Consider the following 15,056-nt stretch of genomic DNA (forward strand, 5'->3'; position numbering starts at 1 on the left):
CTCAAATAATTCCCAACAACCTATAGGAAAAGTATGATTATCATCCCCAATTTCACAGATATACAAGGGGGGACCACAAAACCCTGAAATTCATTTATAAAAAAATGGTGTATTTAAATTATCCTTACAATTAGTTTAAACTTCGGTCACCTTCAAAGTACTCTCTATTTGATGCAACACACCTATTGGGAAGTTTTTTCCATTGCTCAAAAACAGTTTCTGAATTCGTAACTTTTAATGCCTTTTAGTGCTTCTGTTTTTGTTGTTGTTTTGTTTCACCTCTTCCATGTTGGCAAAACATTTCCCTTTAAGGATGTTTTTCGTCCAGGGAAACAAACAAACAAAAAATCACTCCGGGTTAGACTGTGTGAATAGGAAGTATGGGGCATGGGGATCATGCCCCTTTTGGACAAAAACTGCTGAATCCTTAGCATGATGTGGGCAGGTGCGCTAGTAAATCACCCATCATGAAAGGGGCAAGCGCGTTGAGTCTTTAAAGAAAATTCACTGAAGTTCAACACAGTCTCTCACAACAATGCCCACTGGTACTTTGATACAGATGGGTTCCTAGAAAGCAAAGCCTGTAGAAGGGGCCTGTGAGTCAATAGATAATTCTGGTTTTTTGGGTGCCCCTCGTAAAATTGAAGTGTAGAGAGATTCTATTATTTCTCAACCCAGAGCTAACAGGCGGTAATGCTGGGATTCAAATCTAGAATAGGCAGAGTTATCTCATAATTTATAAACATGGTAAATTTTAAAGAATGAAGTTTATGTAAATGTGTCACTGAGAAATCTGCAAAAAAATTGAGATTACTGAGGTAAAGTAGATAAGCAGAATGGACAGAATCATTAAAAATAAGATTTTTATAAAATACCTGGCGTTTTAAAGAGATCAACTCCATGTCCAGTTGCCTCAGGATGGTGTTGGCTGCATTGGGACTACAGGAAACAGCTACCACATCTTCCTGGGTTAAATACATGCCCTTAGGGGGGCGGCACTTGGAACGCTGAGAATGATGGCGGTGTTGTAAACTCTGATACTCTCTCCTTCCAAGTCCAATCTTGCTGGTCTGGACAGGTTGTTCAGTATTACCCTAGGAGAATACAGATAGAATAATAGGTCACTTGGTTTTTAACATGAACAAGTTGAAAACTGTCTATTACTTGCAGAAGTATCTGCTACACTAAGTACATCTAGAAAAATACTGCTAACCAATTAGATTATGTATGAGTCCAAATACACACACATTCATCAGTTAGGGAAAAATAAGCATACAACATAATGTATTCTTGATTAATCCACTCAAAAAAATGTTTGATTTCTATACCCAGAGAACTCTGAAAAAAGAAAAATTAAGTTAGACTCTAAGCTATTCCTGTTTTTCTGTAAGGGATATGTTTTTCCTAAGTAATAAAGAGCAACCCCCCCACCCCCCAAAAAAACAAACAAACAAAATTACTATAACATTAAGCACAAAGTTTTTTAAAGAAAATTTAAAAAAAAAGCAAATTAGGAATTATGAGAAGTGGCAGATTAGATAGCTGGTAAAAAAAAAAAAGATAACTTTTCACTCTCATTTTATAGTTGTTTAAAGAGGAGTATGCCTCTAACCAAAGGTTAAAAAAGATACAGAATTAAACTTCAAGTTTAACATTTCTAAACATTGAAATGTTTAGACATTGAAATGTTTAGACATTTCTAAACTTCAAGTCTATTTGTTGATAAATAAAACAAAATGTGAATTTTGCATTTTGCAAGATATTAAGAAATTTCTAATAATGATGACCATGAACTTCACTGGTCCAAGTAAATAGAATTTCACTATTACTTGCAATATTCTTAAAATGTGATATAAAAATATAATGTTATTTTGTGCCTCTGAGACAGGAATCCATTAGAACCTATGTCCATTAAGTTGAAGGCTATTTCACAGAATAGATTTAATGATCCAATTTTTTAAGAAAAGGAACTCTGAGCAAAAGCTATAAAAAATTATACAATAAAGCATAATCCACTTTGTTGCTTAAAAACCACCTCAAAACCACACACAGACTTGATGTTCAGGGAACTCCTCGCAGTTCAGCACTCCTAAAATTGCTAAATCAAGTATTTTTGGGGGGAAACAAACTTTTAAAATTCATTTCTGAGTTGGTAGGGAAGTGAGGAAATTCCTCAGAGACAAATGCTGAGGAAGCAGGAATCCAGAGGGAAGAGTGAGTACGCAGGAGGTGGCATTTGCCTAAACCCCAGGCTTCGATGGGCTGCAGGTACAGGGTACAGGACATAAAGCCAGAACTCTGGAAGGGACTTCACCATTGTGCATGGAGAAAAAAATGCCCTTGTCCTACAGAGGGAGAAAATGATTAAAGGAAGTCATGCCTACCTTATCCTTGGCTGAATGGAAAAGAAACTAAAACAAATTTCCCTTGTGAATCCCCAACTATAGGCCTACATTCAGGCAAGTTTGAGGACTAAATTGTTATCACCTGCCTGGCCTGAAAAACCCAAAATCAAAAATTTAAAATGTCCCAGGACAGCAGGGCTTTCAGACACTTAGCAGAAGCAAATGCAAACTGTCTCTAGAAAAATGCACTTTAAACCCAGGTCTCAACTTTTTCCTCAAGTATGCTCCAAAGAAAATAAGCTCACAACCACAGTTGCTTTACAAGTCCTGTGAGTGAGAGACAGTGAAGCAAACAACAGAATTATACCTGCAAAGACTGCAAATATTAGCATTACTAGAGATAACACAATAAATGTGTTATATATGTACAAAGAAATAAAATAACTGAAAATATGGAATATTCTTATAAGGAAAGAGCCTATCAAAACTGACAAAGCAGATATGGAGAGGAACCAAAGAGAACATTTAGAAATATGAAACTCTGGAAACAAAATTAGAAACTCAGTGGATAGGTTACTTAGCAGACTAGACACAGTTTGAAAGAAAATTGTTAACTAAGAATGCACTTATGAGAAAAATGGCCACAATGTAGCATAGAAATATGGAAAGATAAAAAGATGGAAAATATGAATTGTTAAGAGACGAGTTAAAGTCCATTATACTTCTAAAGGGATTCCCAAACAAAGGGTAGAGAGAATTAGAGAGAAGAGATATTCAGAGGCAACAAATGAGAATTTTACAGAACTTAATAAGATACATGATTCAGAAAATTACAATGAATACAAAGCAAATTAAAAAAAAATCCATACTCAGATACGTCAAAATGAAACTACAGCACATTAAAGACAAAGGAGAGATCATAAAAGTCAACAGAGAGAAAAGACTAATTATCTACAAAGGGATGATAATTAGCCTGACTGCAGACTTCTCTACAGCAATGACAGAGATCATTTGAGTAATATCTTTGAATAATACTGTCAACCTTGGAGTCTAACCCCCCAAAAACTAAGATTCCAAGAACAATGGAGAAACAGACATTCTGGACATCACAAAATTGACTGTTTATAAAGAGACACTCAGTAAATTAACTTGTAAAGGATATACTTCAGGAAAAGACAAATTATTTTTGAAGAAATGTCTAAGGCTTAGGAAAGAATGGTAAGCAAAATAAACACTTTAAGCATGAGGGTAAATCTAAATAAATATTGACTATATGTTTGAGAAATTAAAACCCAGATATAATTAAAACTGGACAAAAATAGCATATAAGTCAGGATGGTAGTGAAGTCAAAGCACTGTAAGGACCTTGTATTAATCAGAAATTCATTAAAAAAAAAAACAGTATTAGACTTTAAGTTAAAGATGCTGGACAAAATTTCGAGTATGCATAAAAATAGAAATAAAGAAACATCTCAAACTGGCAGAGTTAAAAAAAAATGAAACAAGAGATGGGTTCTTAACTTAAAAAAGACAGGCCATGAAGGAGGGGAAAGAAAACAGAAAAAGCATGTCAAAAAGAAGATAAAAATATAAATGAACAAAAATGCAAATAGGTCAGTGATCATGACCAATATAAAGGAACTAAACTTCCAGTAAAGTATAAAGCCCCACCTGTATGCTACTCATAAGACATGTTTAAAACATGAGGACACAGAGATGTTGAAAATAAATCATAAACATGTAACAGGCAAATCCTTAACAAAAGAAAAATGGTAGTTATTTATAACCAGATAAAATAATCTTTAAAGCAGAAGCCATTGCAAGAGATGAAAGATCAGTGCATACTGATAAAAGTTTTAATTCAACCACAAGATTAAAATAATTGTAGACTTCTATGCACCTATTAACACTAGCTTCAAAATATAGAAAGCACCAGTTCTCAATTAAGCAGATAAACAACAACAAAACCATGCTAACAAGTAGGCTGGCAGTGAGAAAATATAGATTTCAATCACAAAACTGAGAAGCTGAAATTAACAGACACAAACAAAACCTTGTAACCAATGAGAGTATATAGTGGTGGGCAAAACTAGGTTTACAATTGTTCATATGGAAAATATAATAATTAACAAATAGTAATACAAGAATAAACTCTGTTTAGCAAACTCACAACTGTAAACCTACTTTTGCCTACTCCTGTATATTCTTCTCAAGCACATACAAGAAAACATTTATGAAAATTCCATATTCTAGGCTTGAAGGTTTTGAAACATAATTAAATTCCTCAACATTCCAGCCATCGAAAGGTAGGTTAAGGGGGGGTCTATGTCTCTTCCCCTAGAAACTGGACCAACTCTGGTAACTCACTTATAACCAATTGAATGCAGAAGGAGTGATGCTGAGTAATGTCCAAGGCTGGGCCAGAAATGGCTGGGTAGTTTCCACTTACTGCTTTGGGGATGCTTCCTTTGGAGGAACCAGCCCATGGTAGGAAGTCAGATTACTCAGAGACCACCGGGCTAGAAAGGAATGCTGGCTGACAGCTAGTATATCAACTACCAGTCATGCAAGCGAGTCAAAAACATTCAGTAACATCTTACTTGTTGTTAAAACATAAAAATTGTTCTCTCTAAAATCGGGAATAAGATAAAAATATTTGCTATCATAACAAAATCATAATGGTGATTCTAACCAGTTCAGTAAGGGAGGAAGCAAAAGGTATTTAAGAATTGAAAAGAAATAAAACCGCTATTATTTTCCAATAATATAAATCTCTACATAAGAAATACAAAATCACCTATAAATAAATTACACAAAGATTTCATTCCTTCCCAGTTTATATGTAGATTCGATAGAAGATCTAGTAGGGTTTTTCTAGGAATTTCACAAGCCTGAAGAAGGGCAAATGCGCAAGGATAGGCAAGTACTTAATCTTTAAGAACCACCAAGTAGTGGGACTTGTCCCAAGAGCTATTGAAGCTACAGTAATTAAGACACTGTGGGACTGACCAGGGATATTTAAAGGACAAATCAAGGAGAATAGAGAGCTAGGTATACAGAGTGGGGCAAAAATAGGTTTATAGTTTTGAGTACATTAAACATAGAGTTTATTCTTGTATTATTATTTACTGATTATATTATTTTCCATATGAACTATAAACCTACTTTTGCCCCACCTTGTATATAGAAACCTCATATATGATGAAACTGACATTGTATATTAGTTGAAAGAGATAAACTCACTTCCATATTAGAAAACAAATAAATACAAATGAGTATCTCACGACATGAACAAAATACTGATAGATCAAGTACTTAAATGTAAAAGCAAAACTTAAAATATAAAAATGTTGAAATACTGAATATATGCTTTTGATGAAATAGCTGTTTTGTTCATCAAAAGCACATAGAGAATTAATAAACCACAAACTGCTACAGGATCTTTTAACACATTTAACCAAAAGATTAGTATCAATATTATAAAGGGAAATCAATAATAAAAACATTTTTGTATGTCCTGGCATTAAGAATATGCCAGTTCTTAATGAGATAGCCTGACTGAAAAACAAGTAAAAAATATACAAATAAACATTAGGAAAAAAAAGAAAATAAACAGATAGGCGGCCAGCCAAGATGGAGGTGTACATAGAAACACTTCACTTCCTCGCACAACCAAAATAAGGACAACCACCAATTTAAAAACAAAGAACAACCTGAACCGCCAGAAAATCAAATTGCATGGAAGTCCAACAACCAAGGAGTTAATGAAGGAACATTTATCCAGACTGGTAAGAGGTGGAGGACACCTGGCAAGATAGCTGACTGGGTGGGCAAGGAGGTGGCTGGAGGATAGGATTTCCCACATTGGTATATGGATAAGCTGGGAGGAACAACTAGAGAGTGAGACAGACAATGCAACCCAGGTTCCCAGTGCGCAGGAAGCTCAAGTCTCAATATCTCTGGCTGTAACAACCTGTGGGGGTTGCAGTGGCAGGAGAAACTCCCAGCCTCATAGGAGAGTCCACTGGAGAGACTCACAGGTTCCTAGAAGATACACAAGCCCACTCACCCAGGAATCAGCACCTGAAAGGGCACAATGTACTTGTGGATCATAAGGGAAGTGACAGAAAGTGGGGCAAGAGATGAGGGTGTGAGCAAGCGACACTGTTCCCTCTCTGACCCCTCCCCCACATACAGCCCCACAGAGCAGCAAAGACGGTTGCCTTTGGAGACTATCTAAGGCTCTGCCTCTTACCACATAACAAGGTCTGCTAAGACAAAGAAATATGGCCCAAATGAAAGAACAGATCAAAACTCCAGAAAATGAACTAAGCGACTAAGAGATAGACAACCTATCATAAGCAGAGTTCAAAACACTGGTAATCAGGATACTCACAGAATTGATCGAGTTTGGTTGCAAAATGAAGGAAGAAATGAAGGTTATACAAAGTGAAATAAAAGAAAATATACAGGGAACCAACAGTGAAGGGAAGGAAACCAGGACTCAAATCAAGGTTTGGAACAAAAGGAAGAAATAAACATCCAACCGGAACAGAACGAAGAAACAAGAATTCAAAAAAAAAATGAGGAGAGGCTGAGGAATCTCTGTTAGAACTTTAAATGTTCCAACATCCAAATCATAGGGGTGCCAGAAAAAGAGGAACAGCAGAAACTGAAAACTTATTTGAACAAATAATGAAGGAAAACTCCCCCAGTCTGGTGAAGGAACTACACATGCGAGCCCAGGACATGCAGAGAGTCCCAAAGAAGTTGGATCCAAGAAGAAACGCACCAAGACACATGGTAATTACATTACCCAAAATTAAAGATAAGGAGAGAATCTTAAAAGCAGCAAGACAAAAGGAGAGAGTTACCTACGAAGGAGTTCCCGTAAGACTGTCAGCTGATTTCTCAAAAGAAACCTTACAGGCAAGAAGGGGGTGGAAAGAAGTATTCAAAGTCATGAAAGGCAAGGATCTACATACAAGATTATTCTATCCAGCAAAGTTATCATTTAGAATCGAAGGGAAGATAAAGTACTTCCCAGACAAAGTAAAGTTAAAGGAGTTCATCATCACCAAGCCATTATTACAGGAAGTGTTAAAGGGACTTATTGGGGAAAAAAAGATAAAAAACTATGAATGGTAAAATGACAAACTCACAACTATCAACAACTGAACCTAAAAAACAAAAACTAACAAAAGAACAAGAACAGAATCACAGAAATGGAGATCACAAGGAGGGTTATCGGTGGGAAGGGGGAGAGGGTTAGAGTTAGGGAGAAAAGGTACAGGGAATAAGAAGCATAATAGGCAGGCACAACATAGACAGGGGGAGGTTAAGAATAGTATAGGGAATGGAGAAGTCAAAGAACTTATATGTACGACCCATGGACATGAACTAAGGGGTGGGGTGGAATGCTAGAAGGCGGGGGGTGCAGGGCAGAGGGAGATAAAGGGGAGAAAAAATTGGGACAACTGTGATAGCATAATCAATAAAATATACTTTAAAAAATTAACAGATGGAAAAATATTCAGCCTCATTAGTAATCTGATGAATAAAACTGAGAACACAATGAGATACCACTACAGATTACCAGATTTGTAACATTTTAAAAGTCTAATTATATCAAGCATTGGCAAGGAAGTAATCAGTAGAAGCACAAGCATTGGCAAGGAGAGCCCAGTGGAAGCACATCAAATGTGGAAAATAACATGCTGTCATCCAGGAAAGTTGAACAGGGTTATATAGTAGTCCGCCCATGTCCGCAATTTCATTTTCTGCAGTTTGCTACCTGCAGCCAACTGTGTTCCAAAATTAAGTGGAAAATTCCAGAAACAAACAATTCATAAAATTTAAACTGCATGCGATTCTGAGTAGGGTGATGAAATCTCACACCACCCTACTCTGTCCCATCAGGCACATGAACCATCTCTTCGCCCAGCGTGTTCATGCTGTACATGCTCCCTGTCTGTTAGTCATTTAGTGGTGGTCTCAGATGTCACAGAGACTGTCATGGTATTGCAGTGCTGTTTGTCCAAGTAGCCTTTATTTTACTTAATAATGGCCCCAAAGCACAAGAATAATGATGCTGGCAATTCAGATATGCCAAAGAGAAGCCATAAAGTACTTCCCTTAAGTGAAATGGTGAAAGTTCTCCAATTAATAAGGAAAGAAAAAAATTGTACACTGAGTTTGCTAAGACCTACAGTAAGAACAAGTCTTCTACCAAAGAAATTGTGAAAAAAGGAGAAATTCATACTAGTTTTGCTGTCACACCTCAAACTATAAAACTTATGACCACTATGGCTGATACTTAGTTAAGATGGCAAACACATGAAATTTGTAGGTGGAAGATGAACAGAAAACATGTTCTGATTGGTGGTGTGTTGGGTCAGAAAGCACTGAGCCTATAAGAACACTTCAGCAACGGATCCCCTGAACAGAATCACACCAAGCCATTTACTGCAAGTAAAGGATGGTTACACAGATTCAGGAAGATGTGTGAACTGAAAAACGTATGGACTACTGGAGATGTAGCTGCCAATGAAGAAGCTGCTGCCACATTTCCAACAGAGTTAAATCCTGGGGAGCTGATTAAGGAAAAAGGTGTGCATGTATAGGAGAAAATACACTATATTAACATATACAGGGTTTAGTACTATCCATGCTTTCAGGCATCTACTGGGGCTTGGAATGTATCCCCTGTACATAAGGGGAGAGGACTACTGTAGCCAAAACAGAATAATTCGACTCCAAACAACTGTTGGGTATTGTTACTGAAAAAGTCAATGTTGGCATTTTTGTGGAACAATCTGTGCTATGCATGTCAGGAGAGCTGGCATCCCTTTCCTACTACATGCCAGTGGTACCTCACAATCACTGCACAACAACAATGGAAAACCCTCCATAATTTTTAAATGCTCTTTACCTCAGGGGCAATACTACACCTAGCTGAGAACCCCTGTCCAATGGGAACTCATATATATACACACACATAATACATACATATATATATATAGGTATATGTATATATATACACACACAGAGGATATTTCCTTATAAGTATTGTTCATTATAATAAAAAACTGGAAATGATGTCCAATAGTAAAAGAATGGATAAGCTGTGGTATATGAATACAATGGAATGCTATAATACAGCAATAAAATGAATTGCAAAACCATATTGGACAACAACATAATACAAGTAAATGAAGAATACACACAATATGATTCCATTTAAATAAAATTTGAAATGAACAAAACTAAGTAAGAGTTGCTCAGAGATACATACATATGTGATAAAACTATTAAAATAAGGGAAGTGAATAATTGGTAAGTTTCAAGATAGAGTTCCCTTTTCAGGAGAGGTTCCCTTTGGAGAGAAGGAAAAGGAGGTGCAATTAAGGAAACACACACAGGACTTCTGTTTCTTCAGTTCAGTGATGAACACACTGGTGTTTGTTTTATTACTATTCTTTACACTGTACACACTCTAAGGCACAGGTGGCAAATACAAGGCCTGAGGGTTGAATCCGGCCCTCCACCTTGTTTTATCCGGCCTGGCACCTTGTTTCTACCTGGGGCAGCAGTGCCGAGCTCATTGCCCCTAGTTAAGGAGTGGTTACATTTATACAGCCCTAAAATTACATTCGGCCCTTCAAAGGCTACCACGTGGCCCCCCCGGGTAAAAATGAGTTTGACACCCCTGCTCTAAGGTATGTGTAGTTCACAACTTACAGAAGTTAGATCTGTGTAAAGGCAATAATATAGTATCATTCCCTGCCTGATGTCCCTATCATTTGTGAAAGAGCAGAGAAATGAATGAAGCTGCTGACATGTAGTGTCAGCCCTGGACCACAACCCTGCAATATTCTTTTACTTTTTAACTTATTCTCCTCTCACCTTATTTGCTAATAGGATGAACTCAATAGGCAAACAAAGATAAAATCTGTATGTATCACCTCACATAGTTAGATAAAATAGTACTACACACACATACATATTGTCTAGATAACCCAAATCCTTAATCTCAGATTTATACAATTAAGAGTGTATAATTATAATAAATTTGACTGAATGCTTACTATGTACTAGGACCTGTAGATAAGGCACAATTTTTGCTCTTAAAGAGTTTTCCACCAGGGATAGGCAGGTAGGAAAGGGGAAACTGTAAGCAATCAACAAGTACCACTCTGCGTGAGTACTCCAATAGATTTAAAGAAGACTAAGGAAGTGGTCAATTTAAGATAAAGCACAGGAGATTTTTACAGAGAAGCTGTATCTTATAGAGTTATAAGGAATTTCCTTGGCAGATTTGGGAAACAAGAAAACGCCAGAATAAAGGGACTGATATAACCATAGGACATAATGCATGGAACTTAAAATCTTATCTACAACTCTGTTAGTAATTAGAAACATGGGATGGGGTGAAGAAAGCCTAGCTAGAGAGTTAGTGAGCTTTTTTTCAAAAATAGACAAAGTCATGGAAGGGTTACAAGCAATAAATTTGGTTTTAAAATATTGCTTTGGCAAAAGGGTAAAGAATGGATTGGAAGGTGTGGTGTGCAGAGCTGGGTGGCATGTAAATGAGAGAAGATAATTTAGATAATAATACCTAAAAATAAGGCAGTCAAACAGAAGACGAAAGACAAAATTTACAGTCACATGAGAGAATTTAAAGTGTCACAATAAAATGAATTGAGTAATTGAAAAAGAGTCACTAAATTTGAAACAACAATTAAAAAGTTAGAGAGCCCTAGCTGGTGTGGTTCAGTGGACTGAGCACTGGCCTGTGAGCCAAAGGATCACTGATTCGATTCCCAGTCAGGGCACAGGCCTGGGTGCTGGGCCAGGTCCCCAGTAGGGGGTGTATGAGAGGCAATCACACAGCGATGTGTCCCTCCCTTCCCCTCTGTCTAAAAATAAAATCTTTAAAAATAAAAACATTAAAAGGCAAACAGAAATGAGAGACTGGTGTTATAAAAGATGAAGGGGTCAATAACTTGAAATGACATAGAAAGCACAAGTAGAATACAATGAATAATATTAAATTCCTGGATTTGGCAGGAGGCCACTGTTGACCTGTCAGCAGTTTCAGGGAGGTGAAGGGACAGAAGAAAAGCCTGACGGAGGCAAACTCTGGAGTGAGGCAGTGCTAAGGAACAGGTTTTTGTGTAGATTAGTTGAGAGATAGTTATGTTTGTTTGCTTGTTTAATCCTCACCCGAGGACATGCTCACCAATTTTAGAGAGAGGGGAAGGGAGAGAGAGAGACAGAAGGGGAGAAACATCATTTGGTTGCCTCTTATGTGCCCATCAGGGACTGAACCCGCAACCTAAGCCTGTGTGTCCTGACCCAGAATCCCACCTGCGAACTTTTGGTTTAGCAGATGATGTTCCAATCAAGTGAGCCATACTGGCCAGGGCAATAGTTATATTTTTAAATGGAAGACTTGTGCTTATTTTCAGCTGTAATGAAAAGGATGAAAATACAGCACAGAGAAGGGATGGAAAAAGTCTAGAGGCAATAAGAAGGGATTAATAGGCTCAAACAATCAGTGAAATAAGCAGAACAAGGGAAGGTACCTTTTTTACAGTGAGAGAGAGGCATTCAGGCACAGACTGTTCATTCAGCAGACGGTACTAAATATCATTTCATATTCAGAGTTGTAATATTTTCAAAGTCTGATCATATCAAGTATTGGTAAGAAACTGAACAATGAGCATGGTGTTAAGTGCTAAGGCACAGGTGGCAAACACAAGGCCCGTGGGCCGAATCTGGCCTTCCACCTTGTTTTATCCGGCCCAGCTCCTTGTTTCTACTCTGTGGCAGTGCCGAGCTCTTGCTTAACTGTTAATGGATAGTTACATTTATACAGCCCTAAAATTACATTCGGCCTTTTGAAGGCAACCATGAGGCTGATGTGGCCCCCGGTGAAAATGAGTTTGACACCCCTGTGCTAAGGGATGTAAGATATACAATGTAACTCAGATTCCACCTTCAAAGAGTTTACTGCTTAGTGGGAAGAATAGAATAATTTTAATATAATATTTTGAGTTTAGATATACTCAGATGAAAAGGGTAGTATGGGTTAGCACAAAGGTTAGGGGAAAGACTGGAACCAAAAGGAGTTTCTGCTTGGTATTTCCTCTGTGAAGTAGGAGGTGAAGTTATCTGCCAAGATTTTGTGGGGAGTACCTCTCAATCCCTGCAAAATCTTATCTGCACCTGCAGGATGTGGAGAAAAGGGTGAGTGTCTAAAGCAGTTGCTGAAAAAAAAAGTTTCTCAGATAACAGAAACACAGAAATTTTTATTCAAGATTTACTATGTTCAGGGTACTAAGTGCTTTTATACATATTACCTCTTTGATCTCAAAACAATTCTATCATTTTTATTTCACCAATGGAAAAAACTTAGGGTTATCAATGGTTAAAAACTCAGAGGTGCTAAGGACTACACTGAGATTGAAAACTGCTTTTTGTAAGTGGCAGGAATTTCCAGGACTGTGTCATTTCCCATGCTGTGCCTCTCAGACCAAGAAGAGCAGTGTGGGTTTATGAGATTAAGGTAGAGTGGAAGGATGAGGGAAGTGGTAGGTGAAAGACCCTGGAAAGAGAACAATTTACGTAATTGATTACTGGGCTTAGGGAAACCAGGCAGACTTGGGGGGAGAATAGGAAGGAATGAATAAATTTGAGACCACTTAGCAATATTAACACAATTAGTAAAATACCAAGTTGAGGTAAGAATAGAATTTTTAAAATTTCACTGATGAAAGAGTTTAAGAGAATGACAATGGCTAGAATGGGCCATGGCAATGAGTTCTTTAAAAGGAGTAAGAGTTGTTAAATTGGATGAGGTCATACTCTATCTCCAATTTCAATGTTATTTTCATTATTGCACAGCTGCCTATATTTCATAAGCCTTTACCTATCAACATTCGGTCTAAATAAGCATGTGTATCAATTTACCCTATTCTTAATGATTTTAAGTCATCATTATTATCATCGTCACATTAAGAAATTCTTCCATTTTTTCCTTTGAGGCAGCTTTCCATTTTCACTGCTGTCAGTGTACCCATTACTCATTTCCAATGTGGTATAATATGAAACAAAAAAAGTGTTTTCAATGAAAATTGGGTAACAACCAGAAAGCCTAATTTTACATTGAATACATCTGAGGGTATTTCACTTCCTTTCTATGGATTAAAGATTAGGGATCGTGACAGGGCTTTTGATACTTCTGAGTGGATGGGATAACCCCAAACTTACTTAAACCACTGGTTCACTGGAGTTCTAGGTATTAATGTTTTTCCCAAAACTCTAATTAATATTGGAATTTACAACCTCCTAAATCATTATGTAAAAATGTTTTTCTTAACATGAAGTAGTCTTCATTCTTTCTGAGTAGATTTGTAGGACAACTACAAGTGCTCTAGTGATCAACATTACCTCTTTCTTGGCTTCTTTTTTGGGGTCATAATCACTATCATTTCCATCCATTGGGTGTGTTTCTTCTACATCATCGTCACTGAGAAGAGACAGAGGCAGTAAACTTAATTCCTTTCTTTTTATTGTATTCCAGTGCTCTTATTAAAGGGTCATATACCTTGCTAATAAGTTTACTAAGTATTTCCCAACAGAACAAGGGCTGTCCTTGGGAAGATGAGCTTTTATAATACAGATTTCTGTAGTGTTGAGAAACATTTAAAGCACAGAGATTCATTTTAGCAAACATTTCTAGCTGGAAAAAAAAACTCAATAGGAAAGATATTTAGAAAGAATTGTCATTTGTGAAAAAGAACACATATTAATTTGATATAATACTTGTTATTTCAGTTCTCCAGTTGGACAATAAAGACAGACAAAAACCAGCTAACAAAATTATTTTATACTATCATAATTATACAGTTACAATAATGTGAACTTCAATTACCGAGGTAATTGTGGAAAGAGCATCTTTTATAGAATGAATTTATTAGATATATTTAATAGATTCTAAATATATGTATTAAATATATTACTACTAAAAGGAAGCATTTGGGATTATAGTCAAACACAGATCAAAAGTAACACAGTTGAAATGTTTGCTGGCTATGATTAACAGCTAATGAGTTAAAGAGAGTTCTTACTAATAAGATTTTTGATCACTCACCTCTTTCTGTCAAAGCAGAAACATGAATGTAAGGATAAAAAGTACTTACAAGGTGTTGTGATAATTTTTGTGCCTTAGAAAATGTAATAAATCCAATAGTGTCCTTAACAATGTAACTATATAAAGGTATCCAACCTACCTGTCACCCTGATTATGTCTATTGGCTAGTTTACGAGCCTGGCGATCCATCAAACTTGTCCTAGATCGAGTTTTTTTCCAGGAATAGTAATATTTTACAAGGCTAGCAATTGTCTTATCTGGAAGCTTGAAAAAAAAATCATGTTAATATCGGCAAGTTTAATTCATAAACTCCAGTTAACAAAATGACCATTTCTGATATTATTCTTTGATACTTAGCAAACAAAGGCATAGATAAAAACATTTTTATGGGTACTTTCATAAATGATAAAGATAAAATGTGTGTTACAGTCATAGCACCCTACCCACACATATGTCACTGACATTATGTCTATTTGTTCTCAGGGAGGGGAGAAAATTGTCACAAACACAGTGAGAATGATCCCAGAAGTCCCCAGCACAGTCAGTGCTACATA

The 15,056-nt window shown here is 36.7% G+C and overlaps 1 protein-coding gene across 4 annotated transcripts in view; it reads right to left on the reverse strand.

Annotated features, from left to right (window-relative positions):
- RCOR3 (REST corepressor 3) overlaps window positions 1-15,056 on the reverse strand; it is a 52,064-nt gene that overhangs the window by 20,481 nt on the left and 16,527 nt on the right. For all 4 annotated transcript variants that reach the window (XM_045838394.1, XM_045838392.1, XM_045838393.1 and 1 more), the window contains exons 6-8: window positions 14,642-14,766; window positions 13,800-13,878; window positions 876-1,094 (exon numbers count right to left, since the gene is read on the reverse strand). In XM_045838394.1, coding sequence (XP_045694350.1) covers window positions 876-1,094; window positions 13,800-13,878; window positions 14,642-14,766 — 423 coding nt within the window. The remainder of the gene's footprint in view (window positions 1-875; window positions 1,095-13,799; window positions 13,879-14,641; window positions 14,767-15,056) is intronic.

Source organism: Phyllostomus hastatus, unplaced genomic scaffold (assembly GCF_019186645.2).
Source record: "Phyllostomus hastatus isolate PE091 unplaced genomic scaffold, TTU_PhHast_1.1 phas_contig_283, whole genome shotgun sequence".
Lineage (NCBI taxonomy): Eukaryota > Metazoa > Chordata > Mammalia > Chiroptera > Phyllostomidae > Phyllostomus > Phyllostomus hastatus.